At 34.4% G+C, this 19,187-nt stretch overlaps 1 protein-coding gene across 1 annotated transcript in view; it reads right to left on the bottom strand.

Annotated features, from left to right (window-relative positions):
• The window catches only part of LOC101899338 (uncharacterized), a 291,344-nt gene extending 272,919 nt beyond the window's left edge, over window positions 1–18,425 (bottom strand). Inside the window, exon 1 of the mRNA XM_005176626.4 lies at window positions 16,071–18,425. Coding sequence (XP_005176683.1) covers window positions 16,071–16,136 — 66 coding nt within the window. The 5' untranslated portion in view covers window positions 16,137–18,425. The remainder of the gene's footprint in view (window positions 1–16,070) is intronic.
• Between the last annotated feature and the right edge of the window lie 762 nt (window positions 18,426–19,187).

Raw genomic sequence — 19,187 nt, 5'->3', positions numbered from 1 at the left:
AGACCCATAGTTACTTTTGAGAACCTTCATAGAATCACTTTCTGAGTCGATTTATGCATGTCCGTCCGTCTGTCCGTCCGTCCGTCCGTCCGTCCGTCTGTCCATGTATTCTTGTGAACAAAATGCAGGTCGCATTTATTATCCGATTGAGATGAAATTTTCCAAACAATATTTTCTTGGCGCAAGGACGAACCCTATTGAAATTGGTGAGAATCGGATCAAATTTAGATATAGCTCCCATATATATCTTCATCCGATTTCGGGTTTAATGAGCACCAAATGTCCACTATCAGTCCAAATTACCTGAATTTTGGCACACCCAACCGGGTTCGGCCTAGAAGCAAGTATATCAAATTTGGAGAAAATCGGTTCAGATATAGCTATAGCTCCCATATATATCTTTCATCCGATTTGATCTTTAAGTCCCTCACATACCTACTATGCACTCCACAACCGTGATATTTGGTACCAGGTATTAGATGGAGCACAGAAATAGCTGTTTTAAATTTTATCGAAATCGGTTCAGATTTGGATATAGCTCCCATATATATCTTCATCCGATTTCGGGTTAATTGACCACCAAATGGCCAATATCAGCCCAAATGGCCCGAATTTTGGCACATGTGACCGAGATTAGCCTTAAAGTAAATACAACAAATTTGGAGAAAATCGGTTCAGATTTGGATATAGCTCCCATATATATCTTCATCCGATTTCGGGTTAATTGTGCTCCAAATGGCCGATATAAGTCCAAATGGACTGAATTTTAGTACATCGGACCAAATTCAGCCTAGAAGCAAGTATATCAAATTGAAATCGGTTCAGATATAGATATAGCAACCATATATATGTTTCATCCGATTTAGTGTTTTAGTCCTTACATTCGTAATGTTCACTCCACAACCGTGATATTTGGTACCAGGTATTAGATGGAGCACAGGAATAGCTGTTTTAAATTTTATCGAAATCGGTTCAGATTTGGATATAGCTCCCATATATATCTTCATCCGATTTCGGGTTATTGACCACCAAATGGCCGTAATAGCATCAATTTTGGCAAATCCGACCGAAACCAGCTTAGAAGCAAGTACACCAATTTTAGTAAAAATCGGTTCAGATATAGCTATAGCTCCCATATATATGTTTCATCCGATTTCGTCTTTAAATCTCTCACATTCGTAATATGCACTCCACAGAAATGATATTTGGAACCAGTTATCAGATAAAGCCCAAAAGTAGTCGATTTTAATTTTCTCAAAATCTGTTCAGATTTGGATATAGCACCCATATGTATCTTCATTCGATTTCGAGTTAATTGTGCAACAAATGGCCAATATCACTCGAAATGGCATGAATTTTGGCATATCTGGCCAAATTCAGCCTAGAGGCAAGGACACCAATTTTAGTAAAAGTCGTTTCAGATATAGCTATAGCTCCCAAATATATCTTCATCCGATTTCGGATTAAATGTGCAGCAAATGGCTAATATTGGTACATCAAATTTAGTGAAAATCGGTCGGATACAGCTATAGCTCCTATATATACCTTTCATCCGATTTGTACTTTAAGTCCTTCAAATTCGTAAAATGTACGATACAAGAATAATATTTGGTATCAGATGCAGCCAAGAAATATCATCTTTTTCAGTTTTACAAATATCGGTTCAGATTTGGATATACCTCCTATATATATCTTCATCCAATTTCGTGTTGATTGCGCACCAAATGCCCAATATCAGCCCAAATGTCCTGGGTTTTGGCAAATCTGACCGAATTCAGCCTAGAATCAAATACATCAAACTTGGCGAAAATCGGTTCAGATATAAAAAATCGTAAAATGCACGATAGAATTAAATAGGTTTTGATTTTGTACCAAATATCTCATAGAGTTCTGAAATGCTCTGTATAAACCTTTTTACGAGAGCTCTACTAAATATGCATAGTGGTGTAGGGTATCATATAGTCGGCCCCGCCCGACTTTTGAGCTTTCCTTACTGGTTTTCTTTTCTATTTAACAAAAAGCAGAACAGCAGCACCAACAACCACAGCAATAACAACAGCAAAATTGTATGCCTTATCTAAATGATATTTAGGGTATGTTCGTCGGAGATATAACAACATTTTTTTAACATATTATCACAACAATAAAATTAAACGTTTTATAATTGATATACAGACACTTCTATTTGGTTGTATGTTTGTTGTTGTTAGTTTAGTTGTGCTTTTGGTGGGGTTCTTGTTTTTGTTGTTGTGTTTCTTTTACCCTACCAGTGTCACTGGGGGATTGCCAGTTGAAAAGGGTAATCATGAAATCTGGTATTGGTATGATGAAATACCTGATGGGGGTTACAATTACACATAATGTTTTATCGAAAAGAAGAGGTGCAATTGAACATATGACGCATGACATATATCATATATTGGCTGGTGACTCTATAAAATACATATATTAGTGGTCAGCATAAAAATCGAAGTCGATACATTGAGGTCACAATAGATGATAATGTAGATGTAAATTGCCATAGACATTTGCAGTACTCTTAAGATGTATAGCCTTTTAAAATGGAATATATAGGTCCATGTTTAGGTGTAGCTCACAGATCATCGGTGAAATGTCAAAGGGTTCTATATGACATTCGCCTGATTAGAGAAACCCGAAAGTTTGCACTTCTACTTGTATCGAATCGTCTCGAAATAATGTTTATAATACCCCACAACATTACAAGTTAAATTGGGTAGTGTAACACCTCGAACTATTGGTCTGAGACATTGGAGTAGCTTTGTGAGTTGGTGTAGCTATGTTTGTCCATCCATCCGTCTGTCCATGTTAAATTGTAATCACACTACAGGTCGCAATTATGGTCCGATTCTCAAGAAATTTTGCATAGATGTGAGGATATGGTCCGAATAGGGGTTTAGGAGCTTAAATAAACCAAAAACAGTAAATTTCCTTGATTTTACAGTTGCTCCAGAGGTCGCATGGTGCTGTTTTTAGCGGTGAGTGACCTACTAATTTGGATGGTCATCGAATGAAAAACACCATCATTTCTGTTAACAAAATACGAACATTTCCCCTCAACACCGAATATTTTCAATTCCTGCGAAATCACAAATACTCGAAAAAGTCTTCTGACCTTTATATTGATACTGATATCCAAAATATCTCATCTAAAGCAAAATATATACAATCTCACATATCAAAGAAGAGGATGTAAGTTATACCGCTTATAACTCAAGAACAGCTGGACGGATTTTGATAATTTTCACCAACCCAGAATGGTCTATTGGCAGAATGGAATAACAACTAAAACAATCACAAAAAGGATGCCAATAAAAGATTTTTTTAATACCCTCCACCATACTGTGGGACTAATTGACACAGAAGACTAAAAATTTGATAAGTTCGTAAATGGATCATGTGGGTCCCGCTTTCGTATATTTTAATGATTTAAGCTAATTTTTTTTATCGGATTTGTTTTAAATTTCTTATTTGGGTACTAAATGCTGGAACAAAAAATTGTCTCTGTAGGTCCACGTCTTCCTATATGCCACATGTAACGATATCGATATTCGGTATTTTGATGATTTTAGCGACATTATTTACCGAAATGGTTTCAAATTTCGTATTTGAAGTTCGGAATTATACAGGACCACGTCTTCGTATAGCTTCCATATAGTGGTTTAAATTTGAGCGGTATTTTTCGACGGATTTTTTTTTTTTTGAAATATTTCAAGTGTTGTTTACTTGTTTAATATTTACAGGGTATGATCGCATATATATTGTGTACCGAATGCGTTCTATCAGACCGAATCAAATGAATTTTAATAGCAGTATATCTAGCAGTTTTGGTGAATTTCGGTTCAAATTTAGATATAGCTTCCATATATATATCTTCGTTCAATTTCAATTTTAACGTGCCCCATATGTGTAGCATTCACCAAAATGTAATGGATTTTGGCACATCTGATCGAATTGAAATCAGATGAGAGTATTCCAAATTTGGTAAAAATCGGTTCAGATATAGCTATAGCTTCAATATATATGTTTCAACAGATTTGTGCTTTAAGTCCCCTTAAATTTGTAATATATGCTCTACAACAACGATATTTGAAACCATATATCAGATATAGCCTAGAAATATCTCTACCAAACTTCATCAAGATCGGTTTGGATTTCGAGAGGATTTCAGAGCTATCATATATATCTTTATTCGATTTAATGTTTATTGTGCAACAAATAGTTAATATCATTCTTTAAATTTTTTAAATTTTGTTGGATATACATTCCATATATTAGTTCCCTCTGATTAAAAAGTATTATTAAGGTCAGAATTGAAACCTAATTATTTTGAAGATGTCCAAAAAATATTTAAGGGGATGAATCAAAAAGTGAGTATTTGCCTCAGTCGTTCTACAGGTCATAATTAAAGAAAAATCGACAAGGATGGAATTCGAGTTTAGGACAGACTAGAAGCATAGCCACTTTGACCAAGTGATGTTTTTAATACGACCGAAATGTGCCTCATCGAAATAATTGTTTTAATATGTCTCTTTTGGCCAAGTCCATTTCAGGTTATTTGGAGTCGATCTAACGATGGCCGTCTGTACGTCGGACAAATATTCAAAATCTTGAATATCCATGAAGCTCATAAAACGCGAAATTAATATCCGATCCAATTCACACTTGACACATCTCAATATTTCTATCAACGCAATATATGTCATAGAGATGGTAGAGATCGGACCATTTCTTCTGGTACCTCCAACAAAAGGAGTCAACGTTTTGAATAACCAAAACGATTTTAAAATCCGAAATATTCCCTCCATATTTCATACATACTATTATTTTTATTAACACAAGATATGCTGTAAAGATGGAATATATCGGTCTACTCATTCTGGTACTTCCCCACAAATGGTCAACATTTTGAATACCCATGAAAAACATAAAGCGCAAAATTAAAATTTGATTTCATTCAGACTTGCCACATCTCAATATTTCCATCAACACAATATCTGTTATAAAGATAGTAGAAATGGGATATTTTCTTCTGGTACCTCCCCCACATAGGTTTCAAGATTGTGAAAAACCAAACGCTAAAGGAAGGCGAAATAAGCTTCCTACTCTCTTCAACAGATACAAACACTTTTTGCCAACGCAAGATCTGTTGGGAAGATGATATATTTCTGTGAACCCCTTCTGGTAACTTGGCCACTCACACAGGCTCACAATTTTCAAGACTTTTATCTCTCATAACTTGTGAAACATATCAGTGATTCTTCACAACATGCTGAATATTGAATATTTCGATTTTCTTGTAATTTTGCCAAAACCAATATTTATATCTGTGTTAGGTGAAATGTGAAAATGCAACACTTCGGTCCACTATATCTAATGCCTCACATACATTTCAACATTTTTTCTACCCTCCGCCATTCCGTCATTCCAATATATATGTATTCTTGATCAGCGTAAAATTCTAAGACGATTTAGCCATGTCTGTCCTTCTGTTGTAATCACGCTACAGTCAAAACGAATTAAGATAGGATCTGTCTTTTGTCTGCAGGCAGATCAAGTACGAAGATAGGCAATATCGGTCCACGATATCGTATAGTCCCCATATAACGGTACCCCCCGATATTCGATATTTTGATGATTTTAACCACATTTTTCAATGGAATTGTCTGAAATTCCACACAAGGAGTCCCTTGTGAGTACTTTGTCCCTTTGAAATAGAATCTATATCTATAAAAGAGGAAAATGTTTGTATGTTTGTTTGTTTGTTTGTTTGTTTGTTTGTTTGTAATTTATGGACTCGAAAACCGCTGAATAGATTTTCCTGAAAATTTCCATGTATACTGCAACATCGCCTGAAAGTAACATAGGCTATATACATTTTTGAATTTCCACTTGGAACTGGAGATATAGCATCAGAATCGGAGGTACCTCCCAAAAATTTAGATTTTATATGCACATATCTACTGATTTGTTCAAGATACAGTCTCCAAATTTGGAATACGTAACGGAATTTGGAACAAAAATAAGTTTGCCAAATTATATTGTAATCGGTTCAGATTTGGATATAGCTCCCATATATATTTTCGACCGATTTTTTTCATTTGATGCCTCAAACACAATATGAATGTTCGATTCCAATGAAATTTGGAATGTGTGACGGGATTTAATCCGAAAATAAATTTGTCAAATTATATTGAAATCGGTACAGATTTGGATATAGCTCCCAGATATATTTTCGGCCGATTTCAAGCATTTGATGCACCAAACACGCTATGTATCCCCAATTTCAATGAAATTTGAAACGTGTGATAGATTTTATCTAAAAAATTGATTTCCCAAATTATATTGAAATCGGTTCAGATTTGGATATAGCTCCCATATACATTTTCGGCCGATTTCATGTATTTGGTGGACCAAACACGATATGTATTTCCAATTGTAATGAAATTTAAAATAAGTAACGGAATTGGGAGCCAAAATTAATTTGTCAAATTAAATTGAAATCGGTTCAGATTTGGATATAGCTCTCATATATATTTTCGGCCGATTTCATGTATTCTATGCACCATACACGATATGTATGTTCGATTCCAAAGAAATTTGGAATATGTAACGGGATTTTGATTAGAAAATACATTAGTCAAATTATATTAAAATCGGTTCAGATTTGGATATAGTTCCCATATATATTTTCCGCCGATTTCACATATTTGATGCACAAAACACGATACGTATTTCCGATTCCAATGAAATTCGGCACGAGTGGCTAAATTTGGTACAAAAATAAATTTGACAAATTATATTCAAATACGCTCAGATTTGATTATAGCTCCCATATATATATACTCAGCCGATTTCACATATTTGTTGCACCCAAAGCGAGAGAGACAAAATTTGGCACCAGAAAAAATTGCCAAATTATATTGATCAGTTGAGGTTTGAATATAGTTAGCATATATATTTCGGCCGATTTCATACATGTTATGCACCAAACATGATATATATGACCGATACCAATGAAATTCAGAATGTGTGGCGGAATTTGGTTACAATAATAAATGTGACAAATTAATTGGAAATTAGTTATGATTTCACATATTGGACGCACCAATTTCAATGAAATATATATTATATTTAAATCGGATCAGATTGGGACATGATTTTTATAAGAACCATTGACCCACAACGCCTTAGGCTAACACTAAAAACCAACACAAAAATTGATTTGAAATACTCTTATTACGGCGAAGTATGTTGCTATCTCGAATTCACTAATTGAAATGATAGAAATGACACTCAAATTCAAAAGATTGCAGTTTACTGCACGCTTGGTATTTGCTATGAAATAAATAAATCCGAAAGACAAACCCTTCGTGTATGTATGTCATGTTACTGCTTTTCTAATGGTTTTGGTTATTTACGCATTAAAATGGTGCAATATTTTTTTTTTTAATTTTTAATTTGTTTTTTTTTTTTTTTTAACCAACATATATTCGTAAATAAAATTTTGAATGCATATAAAATCAAAAGGGGTAGCGAAGCGCACCGGGTTCAGCTAGTTGTCTATAAAGGTCCACGATATCGTATATCCCCCATAAAACGGTACCCCTCATATTCGGCTTGTCTAAAATTCCACACAAGGGGCCCCTTGTGAGTACTTTATCCCCTGGAATAGAATTATCTGTATAGGTCCACGATATCGTATATCCCCCATAAAAAGGTACCCCCCCCATATTCGGTATTTTGCTAATTTCAGCCGCATTTTTCAACTGAATTGTCTGAAATTCACACAAAGAGTTCTTTGTGATTACTTTACCCCCAGACATAGATTTGTAGGTCCAAAATATCGTATATCTCCCCATATAACGGCACTTCCGATGTTAGGTGTTTTAAATATTTTATATATTTTAACAGAATTTTTAATGGATTTTATTTATTTATTTATTTATTTTTTTTTTTTTTGAAAATTTTCTAATTCGTTAGAAGTGGTGGAGGGTATTTAAAGTTCGGCCGGGCGGAACTTACTGCTTTTTTACTTTTAAAAACTACCTCGTATTTCAAATAAAGTGAAGGAAGTAGCCGATATAGTCTAAACCTGGCACGTGGCAATATTTATATCATATTTAATTAGTTCCGGTACAAAATGAATAATATCGGACCATTCCTTTCCGAACCAACTTCATAGAAAGTAAAAAATTTGAATCATAAAAGAAGTCGCAATATATTTCAATAATCGAACATTTGCATTATATATTGCTACTTCATTATTGCCCAGTTTTCAAATTGTCATCACGCCAAAACTGAACACCTCCTATGCACTTAAAAACTCTTAGAGATATACATAAGTACACTAATTTATTATAATCGGTACAATTAACAAAAAAAAAAAAAACAAGAAAACCCCACAAGACATACCAAAAATGACAACCAACAAAAATGATAATTTTCGCTTATCTTAATCTAGTTTAAAAAAAGCGTTTTTTTTCTTCTCTTCGTTTTGTTGTGTTAAACGAAACAATCATAAGACTTAAATAAAAATGTCAATTTCGTTCAGCTTAGCGTCGGTGACAACACGCATATGAGCGAATTATATCTGCAAATAAATTTTGTAATTTTTTTCACCTTTCAGTTGTGTCTTTTGATTAATTATGCTTGGGGAAATGTTCGGAACGAGAGATAGGCATATAAGTGGGGGAAAGTTCATGTAAACACTGTGGTGAACAGGGTGAAAAATTAATGGAGGCACAGTGGTAAGGTGGATAAAAAAATGTAGTATAACAAACAAACTTAAATATCAATAGTCCTAAATTTATTAATTAATTTATATAAATTTTCCAAATGCTTTGAAAGTAATTTTTTTTTAAATTGTGGAAACTATGTCAACCACTGTACCCCCGTATAACTCAATCCCTTTATCGTCGTATGTATCTTTTAATTTGTGTGTTTTCTTGTTAGAGCGAAAGCGTTGTGTTTACTTTATTAATGTGTACAATTGTTGGGTTGTGGCTTCTTTCTAATACCCACCCAATGATATCGATATCTAGGCCATGTGAAGGTTTTGGTTTTTTTTTTTTTTTTTTTTTTTTTTTTTTGGTTAAATATCTTTACGTGAGCGTTCAGACTAGCTGATAACTTCTTAAGTTGTTTCATTTTTTTCTGAGGGGGTTTAATAGAACTTTGATAACACTCAATTGTCGTTTGTCCATCTGCCGTCATTTAGTCGGTGTGTCAAAGGCTTACAAAGCTAATGCGTCTGACGAATTTATAGATCGATTTTTGATTAATTTTTGTCCAATGATAAAAACTACGCAGGGAATTAAAGAATAATGTCCAGCATATGTTTGCCATAGATAATAGAGGTGGCAATGATTTTGTCATCGCTTTGTTTAGCGTTTAGTAGCTTAAGCATTGTCCATAACTCCACCCAAAGCCGTGACAACTTTGTGGCGACATATGTGTAGGTTTTGTTTTTTTTTTTAATCATACAAAAGCGCTTTTTAAGAAAATCACAACATTTCCTATCTATTTTTTTTTTTTTTATTTTACAAAAATGCAAATTGCACGGAATTGTTGACAATAATTTAAGCTTAGTTCAAGGGATTACCATTGTTTCAACACACATTATTTTGCAAACAAATGTCACAGATTACAAAGGCAATGCGAAGTTGAATTTAAATGTCAAAAGAAAACGAAATCAAACTAAACAATAAATATAAAGTTATCATCGACAAGTTTTGCACTAATCCGCTAAAACTGATTTTTGTACGCAATAAAAAAAAATGTATATTTTTAGAAGATAAGAAACTAATTTATTAGTTATTGTAAATATTTTATTTTATTATATATATTTATATATATATATTTATTTATATATTTATTTATATATTTATTTATAAAGCACATTATTAGAAAAATGGCGGACTAAAAATCTCTTTTTAGTTTTGAGAGCTAATAATAATTTTTTTAGATGCCTTAAAATTAAGCGAGGATATGTATAACTAAAATGAATTACTATGTACATATTTGAAAATTAAAACAAGTAAGTAAGGGCTGTAGCCGTGCAGGGCCGACCATGTGATACCCTGCAACACTACAATATATTGGATGCTCCTTTATGACCACTTTCACTTATGTCGACTACTTCCCTGTAACTAACTCTTCCTCATATAGAGCGACTGCAAAATCAATAAAATGTTTTTTTTTTTCATTTGAACCCCTAAATTTACATATTCATAACAGTAGACTTTAATTTTGACCCTAACGCTACCCAATGCAAATTTTCGTGAGGATCGGACGATAATTGCGACCTGTATATAATACCTTCAATACATAGTGTTCAAAATTGTAAGTCAAATTGAAACCAGTAAAGAAAGTCCTAAAGTCGGGCGGGGCCGATTTTATGATACCCTACACCACTTTGCTAATTTAGTTGAGCTCCACTTAATAATTAAAAGTTTTTATGGGAGAATTCAATCATACACGCTATGGTTATAATTATAATTTAAAATTCAAAGGACTAAATATGCCGAAGCATTTGTATATTTTAAATTCGGACTTGTATTGCCCATTTGGTGCACAATTAATTTGAAATCGTATAAAAATATATATGGGAGCTATATCCAAATCTGAACCGATCTCGATAAAATTTGGCAAGGATTATTCTGAGCTGTTTTTGATATATTTCCCTGAATATCGTTGTTACGGAGTGCATATTACGGCTGTGGGTAACAAATACAACAAATCGGATTAATAATATATATGGGAGCTATATCTGAACCGATCATCACCAAATTTGGCACACTAGCTTCTAGACTCAATTCGGTCGTAAGTGCTAAATTCCATCCCATTTGGGCAAATATTAGACGTTTGGTGCACAATAAATGGAAAATCGGACGAAGTTATATATGGGAGCTATATCCAAATCTGAACCGATCTCGATAAAATTTAGCAAAGGTTTTTCTGATATATTTCCCCAAATATTGTTGTTACAGAGTGCATATTACGGCTGCGGAGGACCAAAATAAGCAATATATATGGGAGCTATAGCTATATCTGAACCGATTTCGATCAAATTTGGCATACTTATTTTCAGGCCTAATTTGGTTGTATGTGCAAAATATCCATACTATTCGGGCTGATATTACACGTTTGGTGCACAATAAAAGGCAAATCGGACGAAGATATATATGGGAGCTATATCTAAATTTTTTCCGATTATCTCCAATTTCAATAGGGTTCGTCCTTGGGCCAAACAAATGTTGTTTGCAAAATTTCATCTCAATCGGATAATAAATGCGACCTGCATTTTGTTCACACGAATTCATGGACAGACGGACGGACGGACAGACGGACTGACATGCATAAATCAACTCAGAAAGTGATTCTATGCAGATCATCAAAAGGAACTATGGTCTATCTCGTTTCCTTACCTGACCACCTTGTGGTGTAGGGTATGAAAATCACATGCGATAAAAATATGTCAAAAATTGAAAAAATCTAACAAAAATATTCACTTTTTTATTGGCACATTTATACGAGATTTTCTTAGATTTTATCCATTCCGAATTGATGAAAATTGTAAAAGTCAGTCCAGCGGTTCTTGACTTACATCCCCTTCTTTGATATATGTGAATGTATATATTTTGCTATATATGCGATATTTTGGAAATTAGCATCAGTGAAACCGTCAGAAGTGACATTTCCGTGTATTTGTGATTTCGCCAGGATTAAAAATATTCGAGGTGTAGTGGGAATAGTCGTATTTTCTTTACAAAAAAACGTTATGAAATATGGTCCGATGACCATCCAAATTGGTATGCCCAGTCCTAAGCTCTAAACCCATACAAAGTTCCCACCGATTGGTCTATAATTGTGGGATGTAGAGCAACAGCAAATACAATAGGGTTCGTTTCTGGCCCTGACCCTATCTCCATTTTTAATTTCGTGAGGATCGGGCCGTAATTGCGACCTGTTACCAAAAAAGTTTACCGTGTATCCCATTTTGACGAAGTTTTAATCAAATTGGGCCAACAAAAATGAATCTCAATTAAATCGTTAGTTGTGATTTAAATGAGATTCATATTTTTGAAATTTTTTGACTATTTGAGAAGGATATAAAATAAGAAGTGGATTTTTTGTCCCAGGTCTGTTGCTAATTCAAATATTATAATGCGAAAGGATTATCAGCATGCGTTTTCTGTAAATCACTTATTTTTTCTCATTTTGTTTATTTTTACCATTTGTGGGGGTATCAAATGAGAACCGATATAACCCATCTTTAAAATCGTTCCATGTTAAAAAAGTTCCAATTTAAAAAAGTTCCAATTTAAAAAGTGCAGTCGTTTATTTCGGCATGTTTACCCTCTGCCAAGTTTCGTTTATTTAATTATATATTATGAGTTGAGAAATGGATTTTTAAAATAGGTCTCCGATAAACTCAGTCAAATTTGAACAAAAAATGGAACCCACTCGAATTCGAACTATTGTGCTTCTGGGAGCAGAAAAACAATTGAGAGCATATTTTACTCATTTTTTAAGTGGGAAGCAAAATTCTTTCAAAATCGAGCAGATTCGACTCGTGCCGAGAAGATTCGACTCGTGCCGAGCACTCTTTTACTTTTGGTTATACGTTGGTGTATTTCTATATATGTGGTTTTTCTGCACAAGATCAAACCCAATATTCACGTCTTCCCAACTAGTCCCCCTCTTCCACAATATAAAACGTTTTCCGCTCAGAGCAAACCCTTGCTCTATTTTCAGCGATCCTGCTCCCACTCTAATTTTTCAAGCAGTAGTGAATAGGGAGTATTCCCACACAAAAAAAGAGAAGGGAAGACCCCGTAGTAGTAAAAATAAGCAAATCTGTACTCTTTTTTAAAGTAGTGACTCTTTAGATGTGAGGGGAAGGTATGACCCAATACTGCCCATTTCACATCTGTCCTAAGCCAATACATATAATTCTACGTGTCAGGTTTGGTAAGAAACGCAAGTTATGAGAGATATTAGTATTGGAAATTTTGACCAGAGGTACAATATTTATTATTTCCCCTCCAGATCTTGCGTTAGCAAAGATGTAGAGATGTGTCACCGTTTTGTTATACAAAATGTTGAACTTTTTGTGGTGGTGTTACCAGAAGGAGTGGTCCGATATATTCCATTTCCACAACAGACTTTGCATTGATAGAAATTTTCGGGTGTCCCACGTTCGAATGGAATCGGATGCTCATTTCCTTTTATGAGTTTCCTAGTTAATTAATTTTTTTGACAAAATTACTAGAAGTGGTGCTCTGTTCTATCTGTACTACATACCAGATCTTGTGTTGGTAGAAATATGAGATCTGCAAAACTTGACGACAATCGGACTCTCGCTTCACATTCCATAAGAGTTATAATTATCAAAATGTTGACCTGACCTAGGACTGATGCAAAAGTTAGGATTTTTCTTTGATGTTGACATTTTGTGGGGAAGGTACCAGAAAGAGTGAACCGATATTGTCCATCTTCGAACTCGATCTATGTTTGATAATAATATTACGAGGTACCAAGTTTGGACAAAATCGAATACTCCCTTCGGTTGTTATTGTGCGCACCATTCGGCCAGATGGACGGACAGACAGGCGGACATCGCTAGATCGACTCCAAATGTCATGAAACGGATATGGTACAAAGGGTACTAGGACCTAAAACTGTTATTTCGATGAAGTACGTTTTGTCCGTATAAAATGATAAATACCGTCTGCAGCCATTGTCACAAGAAGAATCTGCTATGATGAAAAATTAGCTAACGCCCTTCAAAAAACATAAAAATTTAATATTTCTCAAGTCGATAGTTGCCTCCTAAGGCAAGACTTTCGATTGCAAATGGATTAAAATATGAATACTATGTTAGGAAATGTTTTGAATTTTTACTTGAATGACAACTCAAATTAATATATTGAAATATAGATTGTCATTTCAGCTTTGAAATTTGGCTCAACGATTTATATTGTCTAGGATGTGGATTGTAGTCCTCCGGTTTTGAAGCATTCTAAATGTTTCAGACAGGTGTAGCCATTTCGGATTTTTAGTAGGTACGTCCTTTTGTTACGAAAAATGTTGAATATAAGTCGACTGTTTAATAAAGCCTCCTAGCAATGAACTTTTAGATTTCAAATATATCTAGAGGTTCAGGATTTTTCCTCGCGAAGTATTGTAATAGCTTTACAATTTACAATTGAAACCATGGTCTAAAATTTTTGAATATATGACCAAATCTCTCGCATTGTTACACTTTATAGGACTAAATCTTTTGTCCTGCTAACTAAGTTAATATGTTCACAAATAGATTGGCGAAAATATAAAACTAACAGTGTTTTATAGAATAAATAGGATAATACTTTCGGAGTCAAGCTGGAGTCGTTTAAAAAGACGATTCTGCAGTTGGAGTCTATTCAAAAATGCCCCGACACCGCGGCAAAGGTTGTATATGTAATGCATATTTTGCAGAAGATGGGGTCTATTTCACCGAAAAATTGATTTTAAAAATACGCATTATCACAGACGAAGACTGGAGGGTATCATACCCCTCGGATTTTGTAAATACCGATTACATTTTGTTTATTGAGCCACGAAAATGGTTTTGAAAGCCATTTCCTGCTATATAAGTGGCAACCGAAAAAGAGTTTATAGCCACTAAAAATGCACTGCTCTACAGGCCATATGATCGTTATCAAGTTATCATTATAACTCAATAGAAAGAGGACGTATATAGTATATCTTTAATTTATATAGCTCTCCTTTGATTGGAAATTCTTCGGCAGTTAAACTTTCCACATTGGAGAGATTTAAAGAAGACCACAAATGACTGTTTGTATTTTATATGTTTTGATACTCTCAGCTATATTGATATGGCCAAAATATGCCTCATCGGCTAAGACCCTATGTCTCTTTGGACCAAATCTATTTCAGGACATTTTTGAGTCAATTTAGAGTGTCTTGCCTGTCTGTCTGGCTGGCTGATGCGCACGATAACTCTCGAAGGGAGTATCCGATTAGGTCCAAACTTGGTACATCATACAATTATTTTCAAACATAGGTCGAGTTTGAAGATGGGCATTATCGGCCCATTCCTTCTAGTACCTCCCCCTCAAAGGGGTCAAAACTTTGAGTGCTCAATAAATGTGCATCCTATTCTCTTCAAATTTTACAGATCCCAATATCTATTCCAACACAATATTTGGTGTGAAGATGATAGATATTGGCTCACTGCTTCTGGTACCTCCACACGAAGGGCAAACATTTTCAGTACGCAAGTTATGAGGGATATAACTTGCGAAACAAGTCAGCCTTTCTGTTCAGACTTTGTATGTCTAAACCTCTTTCTGAACAAGAGATCTGATTTGAATTTGGAATTTATCGGCTCACGCCCTTTCGTACCTACAGGTAATGCTTAAGATCTTCAACGGCTCACTGATGTTAAACTTTTCTTCTTAGTCCACTTAATAAAATAAAATCATAACGCACATTATAACGGTTTTAATGTAAATCCGATTTGGGCGCCATTTGCCTTTAAAGAATCTAGGGTGCCTAAATTTGGTTTCCATTAAAAATCTCTTTGTGATTTGGGCTTTTTCCCATCCATAATTCTCTAGTGACTCTTATTTATTAAAGACCAATTATTTATGGGCTCTCAAAGCCATTTTCCTTCCAGAAGTATTGATAAATAATTTAGTATCAACAAAAATAATTAAAACTTCTTTAGCCATATGATTGACACTGAAGTCATTTCATATGCATACATAGGTGGACATTGCTGAAAAAATTAAACAGAATACCAAAAATTGTTTTCCAACAACTATTTTGCACATGTCGTCCTCTTGTTAAGGGATACCCCAGGTACAGCCTAAATTGATGGTTGTTAATTAACACCTTTCAAAAATATCGCAAAAAAATATGACAAGAATGACTTGTCTAAAATGGGTAGTATATTAACGACTCAAAACACAAGAAGCAGTGGTCAATGGCATATTTCTTACAAATTATATTTTTTGGTTTGAGATGAGAGACACACATACCTGTTGTCCGGCATTGGCAGCAACCCATGCTTCGGCAAATGTTTCCATAGCACTTTGAAAATCCATTTCTTTAACCGTTTTTTCGTATAATTACAGAGATAGACCGAGTGGGGGGGGGAGTGATGAAAGTGTTTTTCGTATATTGGTTTGGGTTAATTAATTTCTTGAAGTTTTTTTTGTTTTAAAGGTTTTTATTATTTAATATTTTTTATTATTATTTTATTGTTATTTTATGTTAGCTATTGATATTAAATGCCGTCGGATTTATTTTATGATTTTTTTGGAATTTTTTATCTTGGCCTTTAGGCGCCATGAACTAAGCTGTATGGGAGTTTAATTGAGTGTTTATGTTTATCTTTAGATGAAAGTATTTTTTTTTTTTTTTAATTTTAAATTCTGTCTTTTGTTTTTTTTAGTTTAATGGCTTAGTTTGGGCCGTAAAATTGTCATAGATTTGTCTTGGTAGTTAGTACAAAGGTTTCAAATGAGGGTGTAACCAATTAGTAACCATAAAGCCATAAATCTAATCACTTAAACTTCATTTGGCATACGCTAAACAAAGGCAGATTTCTTGCTTTCAGAACTGGGTTTCCATTGAGCCTTGCTCACAGGGGTGACAATTTTTTTGTTTTTAATTTTCAATTTTTGGGATTTTTAGTTTTTTCTTCTGTTACAGGTAGATCATGTTAGGTTTTCCCCTTTTTTTGGTGGCTTGGCAATTTTACTTGTTGTTGTTATTTTAATGTTTAGTTTAATAGGCAATTTGTGACAGCTGCCAGTTTGTTGTTTGATGTAAAACATTGACCGACCATTAATAGTTTGAAGGAAGGAAGGAAGGATGAAAGACAAAAAACAGGTGACACCAACTAGCCGTTGTGGAGTTGTTGTTGGTTTTCTGTTCTTATTTTACAGCTATGAATTCGATTAAAAAATACCGCCCGACTAGGAAGTAAGTAAAAAATTGAAAACGGCACAATAAGTGTTTCAAAACTTTCCAGGATTTTTTTTTTTTTTTTTTGGAAAAAATTTGCAACACTTGATTTTTTTAATTTATTTGTAAATAAATAAAATTTTTATTTTTCATAAAAATCTGTTATCTTTTGTTTATCTTTTATTTTGTTTGCTCTTAATGCCACGCTAATCTGTGTTCAATCCGTTTACTTAGTTGGTGTGTTCTCTAAGTGTTACGTTACTCATTCGCTCTTTCGTTAGAAGTTTGTACTCAATAAATATCGGGGCACTTGATCGAACGGGCGCCATGCAATGACTGTCAACACGCAATGTCAAATGCGCTCTGATAAGCTGTCAAATCGAATGGTGTTGTCGCCTTTTGGTGCTCCACGACTCTTCACTTTGCCTGCCTGCCTAGAAGACGGCCCAAGTGATTGGTCGGTCGGATGGGCTGGTAGGTTGGTTATTTTGCAAATGTTTAACTAGAGTTTATTTATTTTTTTTTTTTGCCTTCTCTCCTTAGACCGACTAGTTCTTCTTCTACGTCTAAGGCTTTGACAATTAGTTATAGTAATTGGTGCTGTTGTTGTTATCACACTTTGCAAAAGTAGATGACAGAAGGAAAACAAAAACAAACAGCAAACATCTATGATTTTGTTTCTTTAGTTTTGTTGTTTAAATCTAAGTGTTGTTTGTGCCGACGCCGCTGGTGTTGCTGTCACCGACGATTTCATTGCCGTCATACATTTCGCGCACGCCATACAAAATCGACACGACGTTGTTGTTTGATTTCACGCCGTTGTCTTGATTATTGACTGTTATGTTATTGTTTTTATTGCTGTTGCTGTTGCTATTGCTGCTGCTGTTATCAATTACAATTGTCAATTTGTTTTAATTCATTTGTATTGAATTTATCTAAAAAGCATAACCAGCAACACCACCATCATCATCGAACTTCTTCTCATCATACCAAACCGACATGATCATCAATCGCTCTGTCCCATAGAAAACTAAACAACAACAAAATATCTATATTTTGTGATTTTTATTGTTACAACAAAAACAAAAAAAAAAAAAAACAAACACACATCAGCAACAAGACATAATTTGTCGTCGATGTCATTAGAAAACAAAATAATTTCGGTTTGTAATGTTACAACAAACGTTTCTCGCTTTTGCTGGTTTGTTTGTATTTTGGTGATGGAGAAGAGAAGGGGGTCGGCTGTTTGTTGGATTTGCTATCTATGTTGTATTAGTATTATTAGTTTTATTGTTGCTGCTGTTGTTCATGGAGCGGCGTTTTTATCATCCGTCGTCGTCTTCGTTGTCGTTTCGATTCTTTTGTGCAAACGCGCGTCACAACATGCTTACCTAACGCAAGTTGTCGCACAACTGATATTTTACCACACTCGCATTAATTTCATGTTTTTTCTTGTTTTCTTAACATTGTTTTCCTTTCAGAACACCGCCGCCGCCACTGCCGCAATCGACAATGTGATGGTATGCGTTGACATTATTTTGGTAGTGGTATTTTAGCCATGCTCTTTGAATGCTTCTCGCCATGGCTATTGGAAATGTTCTCTTAAACTCTCTTAACTCTTAAAAATTGTGTTGGCAGATGGCTTTGCATGTGTTTGTGGTTTTTGGTAGTGGTGGTGATGGTGTTGGCGTTGTGGATGGGGGTTAACCCATTTTACATCGTTTCCTTCCTTTTGGGTGGAAGGATTAAGGATTATAACATCATTGTGTTAGTATTTGTAACCCAAACGAATATATGTTTGTGTGTGAATGATTTATGGGAAGGCTGTAGTTATGAATGGGATTTACTGGGGGCAGTTAAGTCCCCCAAGTTGTTTTATAAAAATGTCAGGAATTTTTCTTCACCAACAATTGTGTTCTGGAATATTAGGGAAAATGTAAAGAAGAACAAGTAAAAAAACATTAAGTTCGGCCGGGCCAAACTTTTAATACCCTCCACCTTAGGGTAAAATAAACATTAGAAGAAATGTGGCAAAAACCATTAAAATGTCGATTATGGGGAGGTACCGTAATATGGGGGCTACACCAAAACGTGGACCTATAATTACAATGTTTCGCCACACGAACTAGGACCCATTATGGCCCACAAATACCAATTTTTAGACAAATCAGTGAAAAAATGTGGCA

This window comes from Musca domestica, unplaced genomic scaffold (genome assembly GCF_030504385.1).
Source record: "Musca domestica strain aabys unplaced genomic scaffold, Musca_domestica.polishedcontigs.V.1.1 16, whole genome shotgun sequence".
Classification (NCBI taxonomy): Eukaryota; Metazoa; Arthropoda; class Insecta; order Diptera; family Muscidae; genus Musca; species Musca domestica.
This window is presented reverse-complemented; position numbering and strand designations above follow the sequence as displayed.